The sequence below is a fragment of the Amphimedon queenslandica genome, unplaced genomic scaffold (genome assembly GCF_000090795.2).
Source record: "Amphimedon queenslandica unplaced genomic scaffold, v1.1 AMPQUscaffold_13419, whole genome shotgun sequence".
NCBI lineage: Eukaryota > Metazoa > Porifera > Demospongiae > Haplosclerida > Niphatidae > Amphimedon > Amphimedon queenslandica.
In genome coordinates this window covers 214,557-237,920 of record NW_003546345.1, presented here as the reverse complement: position 1 = coordinate 237,920, position 23,364 = coordinate 214,557, and the positions used below count along the sequence as shown (strand labels likewise).

The window sequence follows — 23,364 nt, the reverse complement described above, 5'->3', positions numbered from 1 at the left end:
CTACCTCATGTGTTGGCCCTTGATCCAAAGCTCCATCGACCCTTATACAATCAATTATTTTTGGATTGCCAGTTTCAAAGTTATAAAAGATGTTTTTCAGCAATGTCTCCTCTTCTAGCATTTGTATATCAGAGTAATGCTGTGCTAGATTTATTTCGTGACTAGGAACTGCTTTCACAACACAAAGTTGTTTTCATCCTAGTAAAACTATAAGTGGTCAGCAGTACTGAGAGAGTCTTATTTACAAAATCTGTTTTGGTTGTTAGTGCATCCATAACTTCAACAACTGGAGTAGCATGCTGATCTTTACAAGTTGTTAGAGTGTCTAAACAAAATCTCTGTTAATATTCAATACATTAGACACATCTTCATACTGAATTGTATTAAGTTTTTTATAGAAAGCAGCACTCCAGTGTGCATTTGGACCGTACCTTAAGTTGAAACCTTTGGGTGTACATCTTGTGGTAACTTTTGCAAGCCCACAATATCTCTTAGCTGACCTACAACTCTTGTTCCTTGGCATACACAGTTCTACAACTCTTCCATATGAGATGTCAATACCAAGGATAATCTTCAAATGTGCCTCGATCTTCTAGACATCACTTTATTCTTCAGGTTCGTAATACCAACAAAAGTTAGAACTCCAGTTCATCTCAATGCGTCTGCTCCAACATTGTGGTCTATGACATAGTTCTCTTTATCTCTCCAACATTAGGAAATTGCTTATTTATTTTGCTGCTATGGCTTGTCATCTTCCATTATAAAAAAGAATCTATGCTGAAATTTCAGATTTTAACCTTCTAGCCCATCTTTGTACAGAAGCCTGCTTTCTAACTACTATAGTTATAACATCTTTTGTTGCAGTACATTCATCAAGTTTTGATTCAGAATCTGTGGCCACTTCTCAATTAATGCCATGCACATTTCTGTCATCCTGTGCCATATTATGAGCTACAGCATTAAATGATTTGTGTGACTGCACAGCAAATTGTAATTCCTCTTTTGTAAAATTTAAATGAGGCAGTGTTAAGAAAATTGTTCAAGTAAATCAACCAGCACATTTAGTGAATGATACTGCCTCTCTAACTGTTCAAATTCAAACAAGATATATTTAGGCTACGTTTACACAAGAACAACTGATAAAAACGCATTGCATTTTGTATATCTAGGTGCATCGTTTTATTATGTTTACACTACTACGCTCAATGAGGGTGTTATCATAAAATTGATTTCTTCACGTGATCAGTCACGTGACACTTAAAAGAGTTAAAAGAGAAACAGAGAAGAAGATAAGACAGAGAATTCTTGTGGGAGCTGACTTATGCCAGGGAGAAAGCAAACCGCTGAAGAAGGATTTAAGTGGAGCGATGATGAAGCCGAGCTTCTTCTGACGGTGACAAACGAGTATAAGGTCAAGAAAATGGAAGAGAATATAGATTGGGAGTCAGTTAAGACGAAATATGAAGACATTCTGAAGCTCATGAAAGAGGAATTGCCAGCAACTGTCCAAGAATCATCAGACTCAATGAAAGATTATCCACACACCAAGGAAGAGATGACAAAAAAGATTTTGTCAACGAAGCTGAAAGCAATTCGAGCAAAATTTAGGGAAGCAGTTGACAGTGGACGCAGAAGTGGCCATGGTAGAGTTGTAATGCTCTATTACCAGCTATGTGAGAGAATATGGAGTGGATCGCCTGCAACTGAACAAATAAGTTCTGGAATAGAAAGTAGTGATATAGTAACATTTGTCTCAACTAGTAGCCAAGTCAATCATCAGATCACTGATGATGAAGATACAATACTCTCTCCATGTCCAACAAGTACTGCTACTGATGACTTACAACAGGAATCGTCAGATCAAAGTTCAGCTATATCAAGTGGGGAATCTGCATCTAGTGATGACACAGTACTAAAGAGACGAGAACTATTGAATGCTAAACTTACTGAATATAAGCATGATAAACTGAAACGAAAGTTACCAGTTGATGCTCAAATATTGTCATGTACTATGGAAGAATTAGCAGTTAAGAAGAGAATGGTTGAACAAATGGATGTGTTTGAAAAACAATATACTGAAAATATTACGAGGCTGTTTGATAATATGGAAAAACTTACCAATACAATCTCTGAAGGATTTGCTATGTTACGAAATGTAATGGCTACAACTGTACCAGCACCGTATGCGTACCCCCATCAATTCTCTCCTCCCATGTACTCTCATCAACCTCCTTCATTACATAAGTCGTATAATGAGTCACCATGACTGAAGTGAAAACTGCATAAACAATTGATAGTTAACTCATAATTATTTACCAACTAATTAACTTTCCAATGTTTAAAGTTAAACTTAAAATAAGAAAGTTGAAGAGTTAATGAGAGAAATTGGGTGAAATTAGGGATCAAAATACATCGTCAGAGTTCTTCTTATTTTTCTAGGCTCCTCTTCATTGCAGTGGGTTGTAGATCTATTTCGAACAGTAGGAGGCTGAAATCTATTATCGTAATGAATAGCTACTTGTACCCTTTCTTCTGCAATAGATTCGTGATTTAATTCACAATAGTTATGAAGTACAAAGCAAGCATAAATAACATGTGCCACTTCATTGATATTGATATCTAGTGGTCGCTTGAGAATACCAAAATGAGCCTTTAGTCGACCAAATGCACATTCAATCACCATTCGTGCACTGCACAATTTATATCCATAATACTGCTCTTGTACAGTAGATCCCCCATTAGCATACTCTTTCATCAGGTATGTTTGTAATGGATATGCAGGGTCTCCAATAAGAAATACTGGAATTGGGTCTCTGTCTTCCACTAAAGATCTTCGACATGGTGGTATTTGTGCAGTTTTTAAAAGATTGTTTAGGGTGGAGTTAGAGAATACACGAGCATCGTGTACACTTCCTGGCCACTTCACAACTACATCTAAAAAACAGTACTTGTGATCACAACAAGCTTGAACATTAAGTGAGTAACGGTTCTTTCTGTTGATGTAGTCAGTAGGATTGCTTTTGGGAGCTTTTATGTCAATATGTGTGCCATCAATTGCACCAATACATTGTGGCACTCCAAAAGCAATATAAAAGCCTGTCACTTTCTCATTCACTTCCTCTTCAGTTAGAGGTAACTTGATATACCTTGGTCCTAGGTGAATGCTTATTATATAACAAACTCGTCTAATCACAACAGAAGCACTTGATCGTGCTATACCAAAAGCATTTGCGGTCTTTCTCAGGCACCCTTCATCAGATAAATAGTACAAAGTTAAAGCCACCTGTCTTTCGGTTTCAATGCATTGTCTCATATTAGTTGACTTTTTCTCAATAAAGGGTCGTAACTCGTCACAAAGTTTAAAAAAATTAGCTTTATTCATCCTAAAGTTGTCTTTCCATTCCTGATCAATCACAACGCCATTAACAAAATTGTCCCACCATATGGTCGTCCTACCAGGCTTTATCCAGTATTTTTTTAGACTCCTTCTCTTTTTAACGATCCTTCCTGAATTAGGAGTAGAAAGTGTGTGAAATTTCTTCTTCATAAGACTGTAGTAGCTAAATGTAGTGACACACATCAGAGCAAGATTTAGCTGGTAGAGAGAGGTAAGTGAAGTCAAGAGTGTGAATAATGACAGCACAATCTTTTGCCTTTGAAATGCCTCCCATTTTATCTCATATCCTGTCACATGATAAGGCATCAATTTACATCATCGTGCTCATTTTTTGAGTTTACACATCACTCAAAAACGCATCGTTTTTAAAACGATGCACTACGAAGTTTGTTTTTGTTTTTCTTAGTGTTTCTATTGTCTCCATGTAAACGCAGGTGGAAACAGCCTTTAATTGAGCACGGATACCACTGGAATTTGTTATCGTGTAAACGCAGCCTTAGTAAGCACCCACTGACAGGAAGTAATAAAAATGATCATCTTTGAAGGCTCATATCTCAGTGAAAAAATTTTTTTAGACAATGGGAGTTAGAATACATCATTATTATGGTCAGGTAATCATATTAAGCCAATAAAAAAAATCACCAAAAATACACCGGACTTACCCTTTAAGATACTATCAGCCAGTAGTACGTCCTTAAAAGTCATTTTAAGTGACTGCAGTAATGCTTCCTTGTTCACACCACAAAATTTTACTGGTCTGACCCTGTGGTAAAAGTGAACCAGTGCAATTATATTCACTTCTTTCTGTGAAATTTTATTTGTCACATGTGGTCAAATCCCATCATTTCAGGGTGTCAAAATCAAAAAAATCCCTTTAGCCCGACCCTATCCTGTAATTGAAGGCCTTGGTGGGGGTTAATATTAATAGGTGTATTATACTCATGTTGTGTGAAAGTTTCAGCTAATTTCAATCAAAAATGGGATAATATTTACAAATAAAATGAGGCCAAAGTCACGTCTCATGTAGCCTGATGCTAATTTACCGAATAAGAGTGTGGTGTCAATCTAAACATAAACCCATGTTATCATGGTTTACGTCTGCGAGGGCATCAAAATACATTTCACCCACGGATTTGCATGTGGCGGTTAGAGTAGTGAGAATAAAGTTATGGCTACTGCTGTAGCTGAGAAAGTTGATACTGTTTTTGTCAAACTTAGCTTCCAGCTACATGACAAACAGAAGGAGGCCATTTTTAGCTATATATTTGGCAGAAATACTTTTGTAGTTTTGCCAACTGGCTATGGCAAGAATCTTTTCTATTGCTGCTTGCTTCTTTTGTATGACTCAATCAGAGACTTGCCCCAAGTACAAGCATAGCTTTGGTTGTCTGCCCACAGATAGCACTGATAAGGGACCAGACTGAGACATTCTAACAACTTAGTATCGCTGCTGCATATGCTGGACAGGCTCAGGTATTGTTGGAAAGATTTACAACTGGTGAATTTCAGTTGATCTTCATTAGCCCTGAGTGTCTAAACAAAGGAAGATAATGGAGTGTGCTTAAGACTGACTTTGTGCTTAGTGGCCTATATTGTTTATGAAGCACACTTAGTAAAAAGAACTAGTAAGTCGTAGTTAGTAGATACGGTGTCATTATACATGATGTATGTTGTGTAGGGGGAGAGAAATACAGACCAGATTTCTCAAATCTAGAAGAGGTACGGAGCCTGCTCCAAAGGATACCCAAGTTATGGCCTTAACTGCCACAGCAACCAGTCATTTCAAGGAGCATGTAATGAAGATACTAAGTACGAAAGAAGTTGCATTAGTGGAAGTGTCACATAGTAAAGATAATTTATGCTTTAGTGTTGCCAATTTTAAATCAATTGAGTCATTCTGCACATAATGAATGAGCTGAAAAGTAAATAGATAGAAATGGAGAGAACTATTATTTTTGTCTTCGCCCAATCGATTGTGCCACACTACAAAGAGCATTTTTCTGATACCTGAAGTATCAAAAGACAAAACCAACTGGGCATTGTGCTAGAATCCAAGAGTGGTCTTGTTGACTATAACACAGGATGTACACAAGAGTCTTTACAAAATGGCATCCTTAGCCAAAATTCAAAGCAATCCTTTTTAAGGATACTCATTGCTACCATTGCTTTTAACCTTGATATTGATTATTCTGATATTAGGCGTGTGATACATAATGGTGTGCCAGAAGACTTATAGATGTACGTGCAACAAATTGGAAGAGCTGGACGAGATGAAAACAAGTGCCAATATGTAATGCTATTTGGAACTGGAGTATTCAGAAGATTCTGCAATGAACACAATGTAGCATATTGCAAGTTACAGAAAGAAAGTTGAGGAACGTTTTATATTCTATGTTTTCCTCATGTATACCTTATGATAGTATTATATATAGGCACCAGTTGTGTTGTAATGTTTGTTCTCAAGTTCTCAAATGTAAATCTTTATTATAATTTATTACTAAATACACTTATACAGTGTTAATAATAATTGTATAACAATAATAGTTTTTTAGATATTGTGTGCATTGCCAATAAAAATATAACTATAATAATATTATTAACATCTTTTTTGCAAGATAAGTTTCGTTTAAATACTGCTATAATGACCCACTATCCACTTGATAGTTTTGTCTTCATACATTTGTTTCATTACATTGCACAGAAACATTTTACAGTGGACCCTCGATTATCTGGACCCTTTTGGACTGAGAAAAAATTTGGCCATCTGGATAAGTGAATTTGTCTGGTTAATAAAAATGAGTGTGGTGGTTAAAATAATTATATAGCTTATTTAACCACCACGCCCAAGAAATGGTAGAGGCTGCAGCAAGATGCCACAATTTACGATAGCAAGTGTAGTTAGGGGCCACCATGTATTCAAATCTATTTGGACTCCTTATATTGATGAAGTATTGCAGTTAGAAGTAGAAGACAACAATCCTCATGATCAAAATGCAGTAGTCATTAAGAAAGATGATACCATTGTCGGTAGAGTTCCACAGTGACTTCTTGTTGATGCTCTAACCACATCAAGCAGTGTTCAAACATATGAGCAGCATCACTATTTGTTACAGGACATGGAATATCTTCTTCATCAGTTTCTGAATTATCTTTATCTGTAGCTTCATCTTTTTCTTCTCCTTGCATGACGCGTGTCACATAATCACAAATCTCTTCTTCAGATAGAACTTGAAGCCTACTGTGATCTGCATCGCTTTCTAGCCACTGAGCAATCTCAGTTTCCTTTTTTGTCATTCCAAGTTCAGAAAAGTAATCTGTAAAAACTTGTAAAGATACATCATCATCACTTGATTCTGGTAAAGTGTCTTGTGCAGGTTCATGGTGAAACCTTACTCTCAAACCATGCCATAAGCCAGAGCCACGTGAGTTACCAATACTTGATAAACAAAAGTCAGCCTCATATTCACTTTCATCATCAGTTGCTAGTTGATACAATTCTGCTAGTAATGGTGTAGATGGAATAGGTACTTCAGCTCTACTTTTGATGGTTATGATTGGAAGAATTTTATTCCATGACTTTCTAATTGTTTCTTTTGTGACTTCATTCCATGATTCATGAATGAGGTCAACAACTACTTTTAAATTGACTCCTTTCAAAAAGTCTGAAACTGATGTACCACAATCATCCTCAATAATGAGCCTACGTAACAACTTTTTATATCGCTTTTTCACAGCTTGTATGACACCTTGGTCCATAGGTTGGATTAATGCAGTGACATTAGGTGGTAAAAATTGAGCAAAAATTTTTCCATTCTTACTGACAAGGTCTTCAGGCACAGCATGAGCAAAGCAATTATCAAGGACTAACACGGCTCTGGGCTCCTCTCCTAACTTGTGCAGATTCTCTTGAACATGTGGCACAAATGTCTCATGAAACCATTCAGTAAACTGAGCTGCAGTCATCCATGCATTGCTATGACTAGTATATAAAACAGGTAGCAATTTCATGTCTAGCTTCCTAAAACAAAGCGGACGTCTCGCTTTGCCTATTATGTGAACTGGCAACTTGATTGTGCCTGATGCATTTGAACACAAGTTAAGTGTTATGCGCTCTTTTGATTTTTTTCTTCCTGCAGCAGATTTTTCAAAGGAAGCTGCAAGTGTTGTTTCTGGTAGTAAACGATAGTTTAAACCTGTCTCATCACAGTTAAATATTTGATTTAGCGATAATGCTTCCTTTGTCACAAATTCTCTAAATGATGTGATAAAACTATCAACTGCTTCTGCATCACTGCATAGCTTCTCTCTTTGCAAAGAAAGTTGCCAAATACCATGCCTTTTACAAAATCTCTAGAGCCATCCATTACTTGCTTTAAAACTAGTTGATTCATTATGTATTCTCTTTGACAGATCAACAGCTTTTTCACATAAAAGTGGTCCACTAACTGGTTCACCTTTCATCCTTTTCTGTTTAAACCAGAGGTAAACGCACTGATCAAGCAAGACATCATCACTTAATTTCATTGTCTTTGTCTTTCTACTCATCCCCATTCCTTCAATATTCTTCTTAAACTTCAAATATTGTACCTTTGTTCTTTTTTATATCACCAACAGTGCTCTTTCCTATGGCAAACTTTTCCGCTATCACTGATTATGAAACACCGTTGTCTATCATTTTTAATAACTATAGTTTTTCTTCAAGAGTAAGAACGACCCTTTTACGCTTCTTTTTCTCCACTGCTTTTGATTTGACTGGATCATTCCTTTCTGTTGCGACTGCTGCAGCACCTGCTGTCTTCTTCTCCATTTGAAAAGTAATTAATTAATAAATTAAACTTATAATTAATTGATTATCAATAAAAACTCTTGATAAAAATTAATATAAAATAACTGTAATTAATTAATGAAGGCTCACACGTGGTCACTTCCTGTTGGAATTTTTGAATCCGGATAAACGAGGGTCCGAATAAACGGGGTCCGGATAATCGAGGGTCCACTGTAAAACAATTGTGCTTATGATCCCAGTAAAAAAGTCAAAGCATCATTTTGTAATAATGATTTAATAATTTGCTCTTTAGTGTCAGGTATTGAAGGTGCAGAATGCTAATCCATTAACTTCATCACAACAGATAGAGTTTCATAAACAGGGCTAACACTTTATCCCGTTTTCTCAATGCTAGCTCCTGTTTTATTGACCACTCTATTAAGGTATTCCATGTGTATGTCACATGGAATGTTACAGCCTGGACGCCCACGCACATTAATAAACCAAGAATACATTAGAGAATCCATTTCTGATGAGCAAGTGTGTAAAATGCTTCTATGGCATAGCTCTTATGGCCGTAGCTTTAAATATAAGCATCAAGTAATGCCAGCCGTCAAGAAACTTTCTCCATCTCCCTCTCTCATAAAACTTCATATAAAGCAATCAGAAACTTAAAACCTCTTTGCCATACTCTAAAGCATGATCTGTATCCGGCTCGTTAACTGATTGAGGTGTCTCCGATGGGGTTACAAAAAACCAAAAACTCTGCAATGCTATAAGTTAATGAAAGTAGCTTAGACTGCCTTCCTTCTTTTGTTGCTTAATTCCATTTACTCTGTACATTATCTGGGATAAAATAGAAAGTCTCTATATCAAATAGCTTTCATGCAGCACATACTATGTGAGACTATGCTACTAGAAGGAAAAAGTCTTTGTTAACATTGACATCCTTTTTAGCAACTGATATGACATTAGATTATGCAGATGTTGTAGAGTACCTTGATGAGTGGATAAAGTGGTGTCATATAATTGCGACCATATAACCAAAAAATAATAATAATAATAATAAGATGATAATGATTATATAATTTGGTCCATTGTGATTATTATAGCACATATGCAATGCATGCATGGCTCAACCATTATACCTCAAGTATAACAACTTTTGCATGTCAATCTTCAGAAACGGGTTGAAAGCCATTGAATTTCTTAGAATCACTGTCACTGTTGCTTCTTATTGTTTTACAACCCCTGCATTGTGCTGCTGTCATCTTATTACCACCTAACAGTATGTTGTGGGTAGCAGCAACTGATACTGAATTGTTGGTTTCACCAACTACTACGCTTTCTATAAAAGAATTCTGTGGCACCTGCTAATAAAGCTGATAGTATGCAGAGCATGTCATCATATTTCAGTTCTGAATGCAGAAGAACTCCTAAGGATACCTATATATATACAAATGGAAAGCTTATGAATGATGATACTGTAGATACCACTCCTGATTTTTTATTTATGACTGCAGAGGGTAAAAATGTGACGGACCTCAGCATCTTCAAACTAAGGTTTAAATACAAACATGTTTCATACCAGCATACAGGACACTAGTATGGGCATGGTGTTGATGAAACTATGATGAACAGCACCTAAATGTAGGACATCTTTTTAATTGACATCTGTGTCAACAACTGGTTTGATATTGGAGTGAGAAGACAAATCAATCCTATCATAAACAGCGTAGGACTTGAAATAATTGAAAGGGCAGGATTGGTCACTTAGAGACATGTATCTGGGCTCAACCATTACTTTTTATCCAATTTGTCACCTACAATTTCAAACCTACTCCAATGGTGTTGTGTTACATTTGTATTTGTAATTAGAACAGTCTAATAGTTGAAGATAATATTTGATAATAAAAATGTATACCTTCAATATATATTGTTTCTACATTGGACTTGTGACTACTAGTATTTCAAACCTACTCCAATGGTGTTGTGTTACATTTGTATTTGTAATTAGAACAGTCTAATAGTTGAAGATAATATTTGATAATAAAAATGTATACCTTGAATATATATTGTTTCTACATTGGACTTGTGACTACTAGTATTGCAAAAAATTTCCTTATTATCATCTTCTTAGCCATCCTCAGCTTCACTGACATTCTCCTAGCCATCCTCAGCAACTTCACCTTCTAAATCACTCAATCACTCAAAGCATCATCATTAAAAGTATCAACGTCATCTTCAGCTATAAGTACATCATCATCATTATCATCATTAACTAGAGTATATGCAAGGTATTCTTCTATCTCCTGTCTTTTACTTTCTTCTTCAGAATTATAGTCATCAGGGGCCCCATTTGTCATGCTTCTATCAAACTGAAAACCATTTCCCAGTAATACAGCTTTGAAAAGGTTTGGTTGGCTGAAACTACAAAGAAGTATGAACATGAATGAGCTATTATAATTATATCCACAATAAATCATAGCTTACATCTCTTATGTGATTGGGTATCATTGATGTAAGAGAATCAAACCATTGAAATACATTGCTATCACACGTCAATCCAATTTTGGTAAGTAGTCTCAGCAGTGTACTATAAGAAATACATAAGCATAACTTACTTACCCTGTCATAAACTTACAACAAAAATTAGATGCACCAGCTATTATGGGGATAAACCATTTACTTGTTTTGAGCAGTGACCTGCATAATTATAATATAGTTGAAATTATTTTCTGGGCTATATTTTTCTATTTTCTCTTAAATGAAGTGATGATAAAAAATTATAACACCAACAATTCTATGTACATCTTCATTCTTATTTTTATCAGAAAGGATGATTGAAAGATGATTAACAATGTGTTGTGCTTTTGATTTCATCACGTCGTGGTATTTGACACATGAAAACTTAGATAATTTCGGAAGATGAGAGAGTAATGTTATAACCCTTTCAGAGCACAAATTCCAAACTTGTTTCTTTAGTAGCAAAGAAACACAATCAAGTAACAGATTGAGATACTGTGGATGCTGGAGTAATTCAATTGCTAGGGTCTCCATTTACAAGTAATTCAGGAATCTTCTTTCATTTTGGAGTGTGAAGGTTAATGACTCTTGGAGATTTATAGTTAAATCCGAACAAATTAAGTAAACTATTATTAAAATGAAATGCTCCATTGTAATACTTAATGACATGTCTACATCTTGTGGGATTGCACAATTGCTAGTTCTTACTCCAGGCTAAAGTGTGTAACTTTGAGGTTGCTTTTTAACTGCTTTTCAATGTTGCAGTACCTCTGGAGCAACGTAGGAAGCAGATGACAGAAGCAGTTACACTTAGCTTATCTATACAAAATATCTCATCATAGTCATTATTCTCCCCACATCTCAACTTTACATTTGAATGAAAATAGAAGGTCTTGAGAAATGTATTTTTTACGTAGGATAAATCCTCTATTTCAGAATTGGGGGTTGTAAGATCGAGGCCTTTTTGCACTTAAGATGACACAGACACACTGTTACTTCACTAAATTTTAAAAGGGCCTTTACATCTAATAGCCACTGTTCACTTGTGGGATCCAGATTTCTTTACACTCTTAATTTTATGGCTGTTCTAGGAATTACAGTAATTTCTCTTTCATTTACAAAGCACATTTATAAAAACACAGAATTCCTTGATATTGCTGATGTCACAAGGTTTAATCTGTCAGGAAGTGATTCTTGCAAGTAAATAAAAAAATGTGACCATAATTGACAAAAGGTACCTTATGGCGGATTTTTAAATTCATCATTATAATAAAATATAACAACCTGTGAGTGCTCTGTTAGCCAACAAATGTTTCTGAAAGTTACATAGTAACTTTTTCCATCCTCTGGATTAATTTTATGATAAATGGAGGTCAGGAAGTTGGATTTTTAAGGCTATAAACACCAATTTTCCTATCCGCCATAAGGTACCTTTTGTCAATTATGGTCACAAATATTCTGTTAATCAAAAACTTTATTTGTCGCAAAATTTTAGAAACAGTGGGGTTGAGTTTAATTATATCATTATTAGTTCAATTAATAATCATAAACATTAATTAATAAAGAAACAATTAGTCATAAAAATTATTCTAAAATTTCGGCCCTACATTGCAGAAAGTGACAGAATCTACAATAGTTGTTGAACTTAGGCAAAACTCTAAGTTAATGACATTTGTTTGGAAGTATGTAGTACAAATACTGGTTCACAATATGATGTTTAGGCCCATGTACCACAAATTTTTAATCAAAAGCATGGGCAAGTTGACTTTTGTCCTATTCTTTTCTAATCCAGCATCAATGTATTGTCAGGCCTAGGGTAATATTGTGAACCAGCCGTAATACAAACAATAGGTAGTCAATCAGAATTAAAAATCGATTCACAAGCTAGAAGATCATTGCTTATTTTTCTCATATGATCATTATAAAATTTTCCTTAAATGGTCTTCACTATAAAAATCATCTTCATGTGAAATGAATCAATAATAACATCAACACTTATTTTTTGTCAGGGACTCAGTGTAACTCTACAGCTCTTCATTTTTTTAGTTTCTGCAAAGTAGGGTCGAAATTTTAAATATTTTTATGACTACCTTTTGCTTTACTAATTAATTTTTATTATTCATAATTGAACTTATAACTAGACAGATGCAAAGCATTAATGGGGTGAGCCTGAGCATTTAACATTATGAAAAATTGAACAACATCAATTATTGCAGCAAAGGGAACATGAATTATTAATCATAATGAGTCATAATAATTGAATATATGGAAATGTTACATAAGTACTGCTTCACTATGTTCTGCTTATCATACAGAGCTTTTATTGCCCAGCATTAAACAAACTCTCTTTTATTGAGGAGCCATCAAAATCTTTAACAATCTGCTTTAGTTGGTCATTATAGGCAATGAGGTGCCATTTTTACCATCTTTTCCAGATATCATGAACTCGGCCAATTTATAAGTGAGACACCTGCTTAACTTTACTGTAGCTTTGCACTTGCAACATTTCCCAAGTGACTAAGTTGTAGATACTACTGTTCCTTGACAGTTGACACGGCTCACTTAATCGGACATCTGTAAGACTGCGCTAACTTCTCCATTAGCTATCATTGGTGCGACATTTGCTTCTACCTCAATGTCATTTTCATCATCACTAGATATTTCTTGAATAGCTTCTATTTCTTCAATGATAGAACTATTTCATACAGACAGATATTTTACAGTATCAAATTGCCTCACAACTACATCTTTCAATTTCTAACATCGGTCTGTAAGCAATTTGTTGACATCTTGTTGCCATAAAATGGCACAGCATCTGCCAATGCAATCACGTAGACTACAGTCTTGCTTAGTCAAATTCTTCCCAGCTTTAGACATGACATCAATACTAGCCTATACCTTCATGATCTTTCCTGTTACTGTTACAGTTGATCAGTTGTGGCTGTAGAGATAGATTTTTGGCTCATCTCATCAGTGCCTAGCTTAAATTCTATTCGAGATTGTTGCAGGACTGTATTTCATGCAGTATTAATTTCCAACTATGAATCAAAAGAGCTCATTTGAATTTTACAGCCACAGGTACATTCTCTACTATATATTTTTCAAAAGATGATCTTAGGTTGGAATCAAAAGAAACGAATATAGCATGACCTATACCATCAAAAAGTTTTGCAGTAAAATAGCGGCAGTTGTCTGTTGCTCCAGGTTTTTACAGGAGATAAGTAATGCAACCATGAACTGCAGCATCTTTATCTCCTTGTACTTCATGCACCTCATAATTACGTTTGGCGGGTCCTTGGGAAGAGCTGCTTTGGTTGTCATTGGATGCTATGTATACTGTCTCAGAAGAAACTGGAGTTGGTCTCGGCTCGAGCTTAGGATGACAGCTCAAAATTTCCTAAACTTGAGATGAGTTTTGGCTCCTCGACAGCTCAGGTAGCGTCGCTATACTAGGCACTAGGCAAACACGTGTCACGTAGTAATGTAGACAGACAAATTCTGTATATAGCATTTTAATTTAGGCCTAGATATAGTCAGACTCAATTTTTAGTATACTATCTATTTTAGGTTTAAGTTGAACAAGATGGAGGGAGAAGTTAATGAATTTCATGACTGCAGAGATTGGGTGAAGCAATATGAAGACTAGCAGAAGAAAGTTGAAAAAAACGAGAAGGAATTAAAGTCTGCAAGGAAATTTTAAGGAACTACAAGAGGACTTTAAAGTAACTGGAGAAAAGTAAGGAAAGATCAATTGTGCTTTTAATACACTACAAGCTAATTATAATAAATTACAAGGAGAGCACAATAAGTTACAAGGAGAGTACAAAAAGTTACAAGGACAGCAGAAGTTACAAGCTGCTAACAATAGACTTCAAAATTTTTATGACAGACTTAAAGTAAATGATAAAAGCTTCCATTGGATAGCGATAAAATCAAGATCAAACTTACAAATTTTAAAGTAGAGGAAAACAGCGAAAGTTATAAAAAATAGCTCCAGAACAATTGGAACAAGTATCAAGAGAAAGGTCAGAATAAAAGAAGTGGAAGGAGATCGAGTTCGCCAAGAAATTAAGGAAAGGAAGAAGCCTGAATGATGTACCTTTCAATCAATGAATGGCTATACTATAATAGCATGGTTATAAATCTTTTCATAATGATAAAGTCAATGGTCACTTAAAAATAATATGAATGTAGTTTAATGTCTGTGATCTTGCATCTTCTTGTGAAGGAGATGGTGGCCAGTACCATTGCGAAAATGCGTCACAGAGTCATTGGCCCCCCACCCTACAACCCGTTTGGGACCTATTTGAATAAAAATATCCACATGTACAGCAGTAGTTTTAAAATACATTTGAAACAAAAACTAACTGATCAATCCTGAAGTTGGTACAGCAGTCAGGTCACTGCATGTGCTGTACTGAGTCATGATACATAGCCCATTGAAAGAAAAGTAAAACAAATGTAAATAATGACTAGAAAGAAAAAAGTTACATTTACAAGGCAAAACAAGTTGCATCTTTTCTTCCTTTCTTCACTGAACAATGCTACAAACAGTGACCTATCACAGCGTCGTTTCTTCCTTTCTTCAGTGAGCAATGCTACAAGCAATGACAGCCACCACCCACAGTGTGTATGGCTACCACAGCATTGCAACATGAACTAACTTGGAGGAAGATGTTACCTTTTTTTTTCTTTGCATGTATGGCTACTACAGCACTGTAATACACAAACAGACTTGCTTCTTTTCTTAATTTGATATAAAATACATAAAAGTAGTGAGTTCTGTTGCATAAATGTAATTTTTGCACATGTATATCTTTGTATTGTAAACAAATTTTAATGGTGTAGCTTCTCTTTAGTGTATCACATGTTTTAGTGTGGTAGTTATGCATATAGAAAGAGGGGAAGAGACTTAGCAAATGAAAATGGAGTATGTATTATGATAAATTATAATTATTGGCTAGTAGTTTATACTTATTTTTGTTATTTTAGAGCATGTCATACTTGGGTTGTGTTCCAATTTTTTTGATGTTTCATTTCCATTACTTTTCATGACTGATAATGTGATGATGGTGGAGATAGTGTTATCCATTCCATGTGCGAGAAACATCTTGATAATCTTGACTACATATAGATTGTAGGGGTGAAGCTGATGTTAGAAGACAAGGTGTTATCTACTCCATATGTGATGCGTTTTCATCTTTATTGATGGGTACTTGTATGTTTTCTATAGATGGTTCAGTTATTGGTTCTTGAAGACTAAGCAAACGTTGATCTTTCCCCTCCAGAAGACATTTACTATAAGCAATGCTTGAGTCGTTGGGTCGCATCAACAGAATATCCTTCAACTTCCTCACTCAGGAACAAGCAACAAATATCAGTATACAAGAGAACTCCTTCCCTACATCAACGACTACTTTATCCACAGTGAGTCCCTAGGACTTGTAAATATTCACCGCCCACGCTAGCTTAAGTGAGAGCTGAAGGCCTGAACATTGACCACTGGAAGGAGACCAATTACGGCCTACTGGAGTGATTGGTACAGTTCTATCATGCACAGTAGGTCCAGTGTAATGATCAAACCGTTCCATGACAGCCACTGGTAGATGAAGTGTGGTTTCTTTGTAACAGATAGCTTCAACTGTTCCCATTGCTGCATTAACTAATCCAACTTCAACACACAAGTTGCTAGTTAGTTAGCATCACAGCTGGTTCCAAGCCAGCATGATCAGGTGGAGGTTTGGATCCAGTGTGTACTGCCTTGATGGTAGAAATAGGATGACCACACTCACGTAACATAGCATCATTGTGATCAAAAACAGCATCAAATCTAGGGAACAGCCAAACAGCATTTACATATGGAGACTGGTCTTGTACGCTAGTTGGTTTTTCTCCATTAGGTGGTTCCAGGCTTACATTGTTGTATCTCCATTCCTGAGATGCATTAGAATATCACAAAATCTGACCTGATCAGGATCTTGTGCTGATTGCCTCATTATTTGGGTCAGAGTGAATGCTGTCTCGATGTGACTGTATGCTCTGTACTCCTGGTCTGACAGATCTGATCGTGTTACTGTTGTGTAAATGGGAAGGTCCATTACTGGTGGTAACTGTCCAAAATCTCCCAATAATAAAATAGAGCATCCACCAAACAGAACTTGTGACTTTGCAGGAAATGCTTGCCTCAGTCTATAGTCAATTATACCAAAGGTCTTCCTCCACACCATTGACATCTCATCAATGATGAGGTATTTGGTAGATGACATTTCATCTTGCATCTTTTGTAGATTGCTTCCTACCATTTCCGTATCCTCACCTCAAAATGACACTCTTGGTTCCCATTACTTGTACGTAAGCAGTGTGACTCTGAACAGCGAGTGTGTCATTGGCAGGTGGCAATTAGATCAAAGAGATCTTCTAAATCTGTTACTTGAGAATAAGACTTATTGCAGATATGTGGATCAACCTTTGCTGCTGGAGCATCACTGACATTACTCCCATCAGGAAGGACAGCAGGATTGATGGTAGAGATGATCTTGTCAGCATGCTCAATGATCTTTTCGTTTGTTGACTGCACAAGATCAGGTGATGATGACAGAAGGTTCTGAACATTAGGAGCATTGAGTAGCCAAGCTAGTCCATGTACATGAGGACTGCCGGATGTCGCCACTCAAACCTCATTCAATAGTTCGTGACTTTAAGTATACCAACATAGAACACTTCCACGAAACTTTCGATTCTATAGGTCAAGAATCAGTCAGCTAGTGCAGGATTATTGACTACTGCTTCTGCAAGAGCTTATTTATCATCTTGATCTTCAGGACAGATGAGGCTAACTAACTCAGGCCACTGGTGATCAGCAGCACTGTGAGCAAAGAAGATAGTGGGCAGTCTCAGAGTGTCTAGCATAGCAATGAGTTTGTTCCTCTCCTTAAGGCAATACTGCTTGGTACCACACTGACTGGTACCATGATGGAGAACTTTCTTCGAAAACCTTTCTCCTGCCCAACTTATCACGTCTCTGCGGTCATGTAAAGTGAGAAGAGCTTTCCCAGGATGTTGCTTCATATAGAATTGTCCTGTCTCATTTCCTCTGCTACAGATTTCTGTGTTAAGTGCAAAGAAACAGAAATGGGGGTGTTTAGCAAATCTTCTTTGATCATGCTTCATTAAATGAGTGAAGTAGTCAGCAGTTTGGACACGGTGAGATCTTATACCATTGTAGTCAACAGCACCTTGAATATTAATAAACAAAACATACTGTAATTGTATAGTATATTTTGTAACAAACCTGTTGGAAATAGAGTTGGGAATGCCATTAAGAAGTACCTTTCTCTTGTGAACTCATTAATAGGAGTAACAACAAAACTGGGCCACATGAGAGTTCATGGCTAGGACTGTCCCAGTGCTTGTTGCAAAAAAATTTAAAAAACAAGATGAAGTAGGATTCTGAACGACTGACGAAAATACAAAATAAAAATCCTACTCGTGATGCAAATTCTACTCTACATTTTACTTTTAATGTTATCATGTAAGAATTATGAATCACTTTGCAATGTAGAGTAGAATTTGCGTCACGAGTAGGATTTTCATTTCGTATTTTCGTTGGTCATTCAGGATCCTACTTCATCGTGTTTTTTTAATTCTTTTATGTTCTTGTTTGTGTTGATTTTTTAATAATATTTATAGTATTTCTTTAGTTGCAATTGTGATACTAGTTTATTTTACACAATCAATAATTTTCTTTATTATTATTATTATTATTATCATTGTTATAACATTTATGAGAGACAGCATTGAATAGACATGCTGAAGGAATATCAACTATCCTGATGACAAGTGAAACTAATACTATTCTTGACACAAGTCCTTGTTCAAGAAGCTGTGAGCTGAGAGTTCCCTGCTATTGCTGTTCTTCCAGGCTGTTGTCAAGTTCATAATTATCATTGCATATCATAAGTCATAACATTAATTAATTGTTTGTTTTTTAAAATAAAATAAAATAACACACTTGATAAAACAGTAACATGTAAAATTAAGACCTTTAGCTGGAAACCTACACTAAAGTATTGCAGTAAGTTCATTTCTGGCATAGCTTGGTAAAAAAAATTAATTGCTTCTTCCAGAGCTGCAGATTTGAGAATGTGCAACCACACCCAAATTTTAGAGCACATGGCAAGATTCTTTGATTAACAAAATGGCGGCATGCAGCTAAGATGGCTCGATCCAGCAGTCACAATATCACTTTTCCCTTACTTGAAGAATGATCTGATGGGACATGGACCTGCGCATAGACTGTTGGAGTAGATTGGTGTATGAGTTATCCTTGTAGCACCAACTGATACTGAGATACATGCCGACAACTGGATTGACAGGACTTGATGATGAAGATGAAACAAGGTGTGTGAACAAAACGGCCGGTTCGCCGATTTTTGGATTTTCTCTTATACAAGGTCTAGAGCCATGCTAGTTGTACCATTGGAGTCCTCTGGTCAAGATAAGGTCCTCTATAAAGTCTGGTAAGCATAGGAGCTCGTTTTCCCTGTAAAGCAAGGCTGCAAAAGTCGTGGCAGCCATTTCGTTTAGGGGTGAATCCTACTTAGGAACGCTACCGCGTTACTAATGGTCTCCCTCTCTGTAGTTGGAGGTGCTGCTTTGGGTACAAAGTATGAAGAATAGTGATCTTCTGTTGTAGTTTCATCGGATCAGCTTCTGATTGTACTGGCTGAATCGAACGAAGGTCAGAGGTCTCCATCATCAGGTAGAATGGCCAAGCTATATTGATTTCAGCAAACAGAGTGCCTGAGATAGAAGATGTTATTTACCATTTGCCATGTGAGAGCCTCTTCAACTACTTGTCTACGAACATGGAAGTATCTGTAAATCTGTTCCTTCTCTGTCCTAATAACCAATACACTGATGTCTGCTGCTAGACGTGGTAGTGAAGTAGCAGAGGTCTGCACATCTTGTGGAAAGTTAATAACATGTCCGCTGTAGCCATATTGTTCATGTGGGAGTTTGTATATAGATATCATTGTGAATATAGCAGATATTAACATTTCCTCTGCTTGTGACAGTCCCTAATAAAATGAAATAAAAAGTATAACATTATGATAACTATTAATAATAATCTATTATACCTGCAATTGTGTTGTTACTGTTCCAGGATTCATATTGTTGCCTTTTGAGAACAACATTGGGGTGTTCCTGTTGTGAGCACCCCTACACTAAATGACTTAATTCGGCAGAGGAGACTGACACACTGGGAAAGCATTCCATACACGTCTCGCACATAGAATAAGTAATGAAAGTAAGAATTACAAGAAGGTTCAACATCTGTGTGTTAATAGGAAATCTCTTCCTCCACTAGTTGAGCAGCCCTAGCCCAATTACCTTCAAGCCATTCCTCTCTCTCAGCATGGTCCTCTTGTTCTCTCCTCAATGTACTTTGAGTTCTTTAACCTGCTAATTGCTATTCTATCTCAGCAGGATCCTCTTGTTCTTTCCTTGATGAACATAGTGTTCTTTCACCTGCTAATTGCTATTCTATCTGGGCAGAATCCTCTTGTTCTCTCCTCGATGTACTTCAAGTTCTTTTACCTACTAATTGCTGTTCTCTCTCAGCAGGGTCCTCTTGTTCCTGGCTCTTTCATCAGACACGTGATCTTCTCTGACAGCAGCCTCATGTACAAGCTATGACAGAGTTATTCTCGTTGTCTAGACACACCAGACCTCACGCACCTGTTAATAAGTATGTTCCAGCCTCCAGTATAGCTAAACCTGCTGAAAAGTAGCAGTAATAGTCCAGTGGTAGCCGTGATCATCTAGTTGTAGCCGTGATCATCTAGTTGCAACCATGATCGTCTAGTGGTAGCCATGATCATCTAGTGGTAGCCGTGATTGACTAGTGGTAGCAGTGATTGTCTAGTGGTTGCCGTAATCGTCTAGTGGTAGCCGTGATCATCTAGTGGTAGCTGTGGTAACATAGTGGAGCCGTGATAATATAGTGGTAGCCATGATCGTCTAGTAGTTAAGACATTATGTTCAGGCCGTAATAACCCAGGTTTCCTCCTCTAATCTCCTGCATTGAGCACTGAGCCCTAGCCCTATTACCAGGCAGCTGTTCCTTTCTCTCAGCAGCATCCTCTTGTTCTGTCCTCAATGCCGCCCAATCTCTGTGAACTGCAAGCCTCTGTTCCCTCTCAGCAAGTTCTTTTGTTCTTTTATCCTTCGTATCTTAACTCTTCAGACAAGTGATCTTCTCTGACAGAAGGAGACTCCATCTGTTGTTTTTGGGTGCTACGAGACATGTCTCTCCCCATCACGCTCGTTACAAAGAAGGTGATGAGCTTCATGACCATCTTGTGAATTACTCATGTTTTAAGCTTCAGCTTCTATTAATTTTTGAATACCCTTCAACACGTTCTATGGAAGTATTTACTCGTACTCATAGTCTTTGCATGTGTTACCATAATTATCAACATTATCATTATAAAATGTGTGATTATTTTCTAAAATGCATTAATAAAGGTAATGTATGTGTTGAAACGAACATACTCTTGTTTATGTGGGGCTGGCTCAGGTTCGCCCCAAATATATGATTGAATTCAACCCTCTTGTTTCTTACATTTTTTGACAACCCTATTTTTTATGATTTAATAGAATTTTTTTTAATTGCTTGTATCTTTTTATTTACATTCATTATTTTATGTCTTAATCTTTGTACTTTCCTTCAAACAACTACATAAAATTGGAAAATAATGACATCCTGCCAACTAGTTTTGATACAATCATTATTTTGAAAATTTTCAATCATTAATAGTAGTCATAGCTCAAAATAATTAACAACGACTAAGATCTCTTTCCTGTTTTGAAACTATTTAATCTTTCTACATTCTGCTTCATTTGTTTCTCTTCGCTTCTGAACTCAGCCTTAAGAAGTTTGACAATATTTAGCAAGTCAGTTCAGTAGCAAACAATATCATTACATTTTCTGTTCAAACTAGACTACCTCAAAAACGGCTGATGATGGCAGTCTTCCTCCTCCTCTGCAACACCACTACCTCTAGTAGCTAGTGGTCCGGCTCCATCTGTGGCTGATGGTTCTGTACCAATGGCTGGTGGTACACAACCAGTGACCGGAGGTCCTTCAATAGCAAGGCTGGCTGGAAGTCCAGTTTCACCAGTGGCTTGAGGCCCTGTACTAACTGGAGATCCTTCACTAGCTGTTGGTCCTTCAACACTGGCTGGTGGTCTGAGACAAGTGGATGGAGGCCTTCCACTAGCTGGAGGACCACTACCACTGGCTGGTGGTCTGCCACCAGCAGCTGCACAAATCCCCTTGCTGCTCTAGCACCCTATCCTGCAGGCCTTCCTGATATTGCTGCTCTTCAAAGGCAGAGGCCACTCGTAATATGGCAGCTTCGCCAAGTGAATAGACAAATTGCAATATTATTTTAGTTATGATCTGCATTTCATGTAGATACCATTTAGGCCAAGAGGCAGGGGCAAGGGCAAGAGGAACAACAAGACAACAATGATCTATAAATTTTATTAGACTTATGTGTACAAACATAACTTATGAAAAACTTATAATAAGAGTAAAATTTCTTTATAGCGTAAAGCCAAAACAGAAATTATAATAGCAATTCTTAAAACTAGTGTTTGTTCAACGAGGCAAATCAATTCAAATATTTCAGTTTCAATCTTCCTACAATAGGAAAGCTATGCAGCTGGAAACTGCTCCTCCTCCAGTATGAAAGCACCACCGATCAAGGAGCTACAACCAAGCATAATGTGACAATGATAATTATTATTCAAAATTAGTGTAGTTACCACAAACAAGTTGCGACAATAGCCTTAGCTATTCACTATGCAATGAAAGTATTTCAATCAACCTTATTGCTAAATCAGTAAATCATTTCCAACTGAAATTACCTGGAAAGTAATTATGTGCATGTATTAGGCACATATTACATATACATGTTTTATCAAAAAAGAGATAAACACAACACAAAATTCCTTGTTTGTTAGTAGATGAAAAGCACTTCATACACTGTTAAAACTGAGGTGTTGGCATACACTCGTGGGTGTCACAAATTTGGGTGTTGTTTACTATTGGGGTGTTGAATCAATCTAGCTTGGTGTTGTTCTATTGAAAGAGGGGTGTTACTACAACACTACAACTTGTGTCAAAGTTAAAGGATAGCCATGACACCCTTACAGGTGTTGCAATAAGACTGTATTTAATACTGTGTAATTAAGATCTTGCAATGAAGAGGAACTGAGAGAGGGAGAGAGGAGACAGAGACAGAGAAGGAATGAATACTATACACTAACTCAGTTAGTACAGCAACAATCATGCCATGACATAATACATGTAAATGCTAGGTAGACATACATTTGTGTACAGTACATGTAATATTAAGTCACTTCCCCACATAAATATCTGACAACACCAAACTAACAAGGTCATTGCCTTGTCATTTAAAAAGGAACCAGGTTAAGTTACATGCACATCCCACCCACTCTAATAATTCACTTTGGAAAAGTATAGAGATGAGAAGAGTTAGCAGGTGGCTGAGTTAACAATGACAACAGTATCTCAACATTGCTAGCAGAGTCAGTGTCACTGATAGTATCACTGGTACCACTGTCATTGGACTTATCAGTAGAT

The 23,364-nt window shown here is 36.6% G+C and overlaps 2 protein-coding genes and 1 pseudogene across 2 annotated transcripts; all 3 read right to left on the bottom strand.

Annotated features, from left to right (window-relative positions):
- Window positions 1-2,374: 2,374 nt before the first annotated feature.
- On the bottom strand, window positions 2,375-3,703 carry LOC100635438 (putative nuclease HARBI1). Its single transcript, XM_003386448.2, has one exon. It carries the CDS (start codon window positions 3,701-3,703, stop codon window positions 2,396-2,398), a length of 1,308 nt encoding a protein of 435 aa, XP_003386496.1. The 3' UTR covers window positions 2,375-2,395.
- Window positions 3,704-6,400: 2,697 nt separating this feature from the next.
- LOC109581790 (jerky protein homolog-like) lies at window positions 6,401-8,204 on the bottom strand (annotated as a pseudogene).
- Window positions 8,205-16,376: 8,172 nt separating this feature from the next.
- On the bottom strand, window positions 16,377-16,990 carry LOC105312683 (uncharacterized). The gene is made up of 2 exons (XM_011405522.1): window positions 16,655-16,990; window positions 16,377-16,622 (listed from the first exon to the last, which is right to left on the bottom strand). Exons 1-2 carry the CDS (start codon window positions 16,988-16,990, stop codon window positions 16,377-16,379), a joined length of 582 nt encoding a protein of 193 aa, XP_011403824.1.
- Window positions 16,991-23,364: the final 6,374 nt, after the last annotated feature.

Bases quoted from the DNA above. Each gene is read 5' to 3' on its own strand.
- LOC100635438 (XM_003386448.2), bottom strand. From the start codon at position 3,703: ATGCCTTATCATGTGACAGGATATGAGATAAAATGGGAGGCATTTCAA.
- LOC105312683 (XM_011405522.1), bottom strand. From the start codon at position 16,990: ATGGTAGGAAGCAATCTACAAAAGATGCAAGATGAAATGTCATCTACC. The intron at 16,623-16,654 runs GTCAGATTTTGT...AATGCATCTCAG, and splicing joins CAGCACAAGATCCTGATCAG to GAATGGAGATACAACAATGT.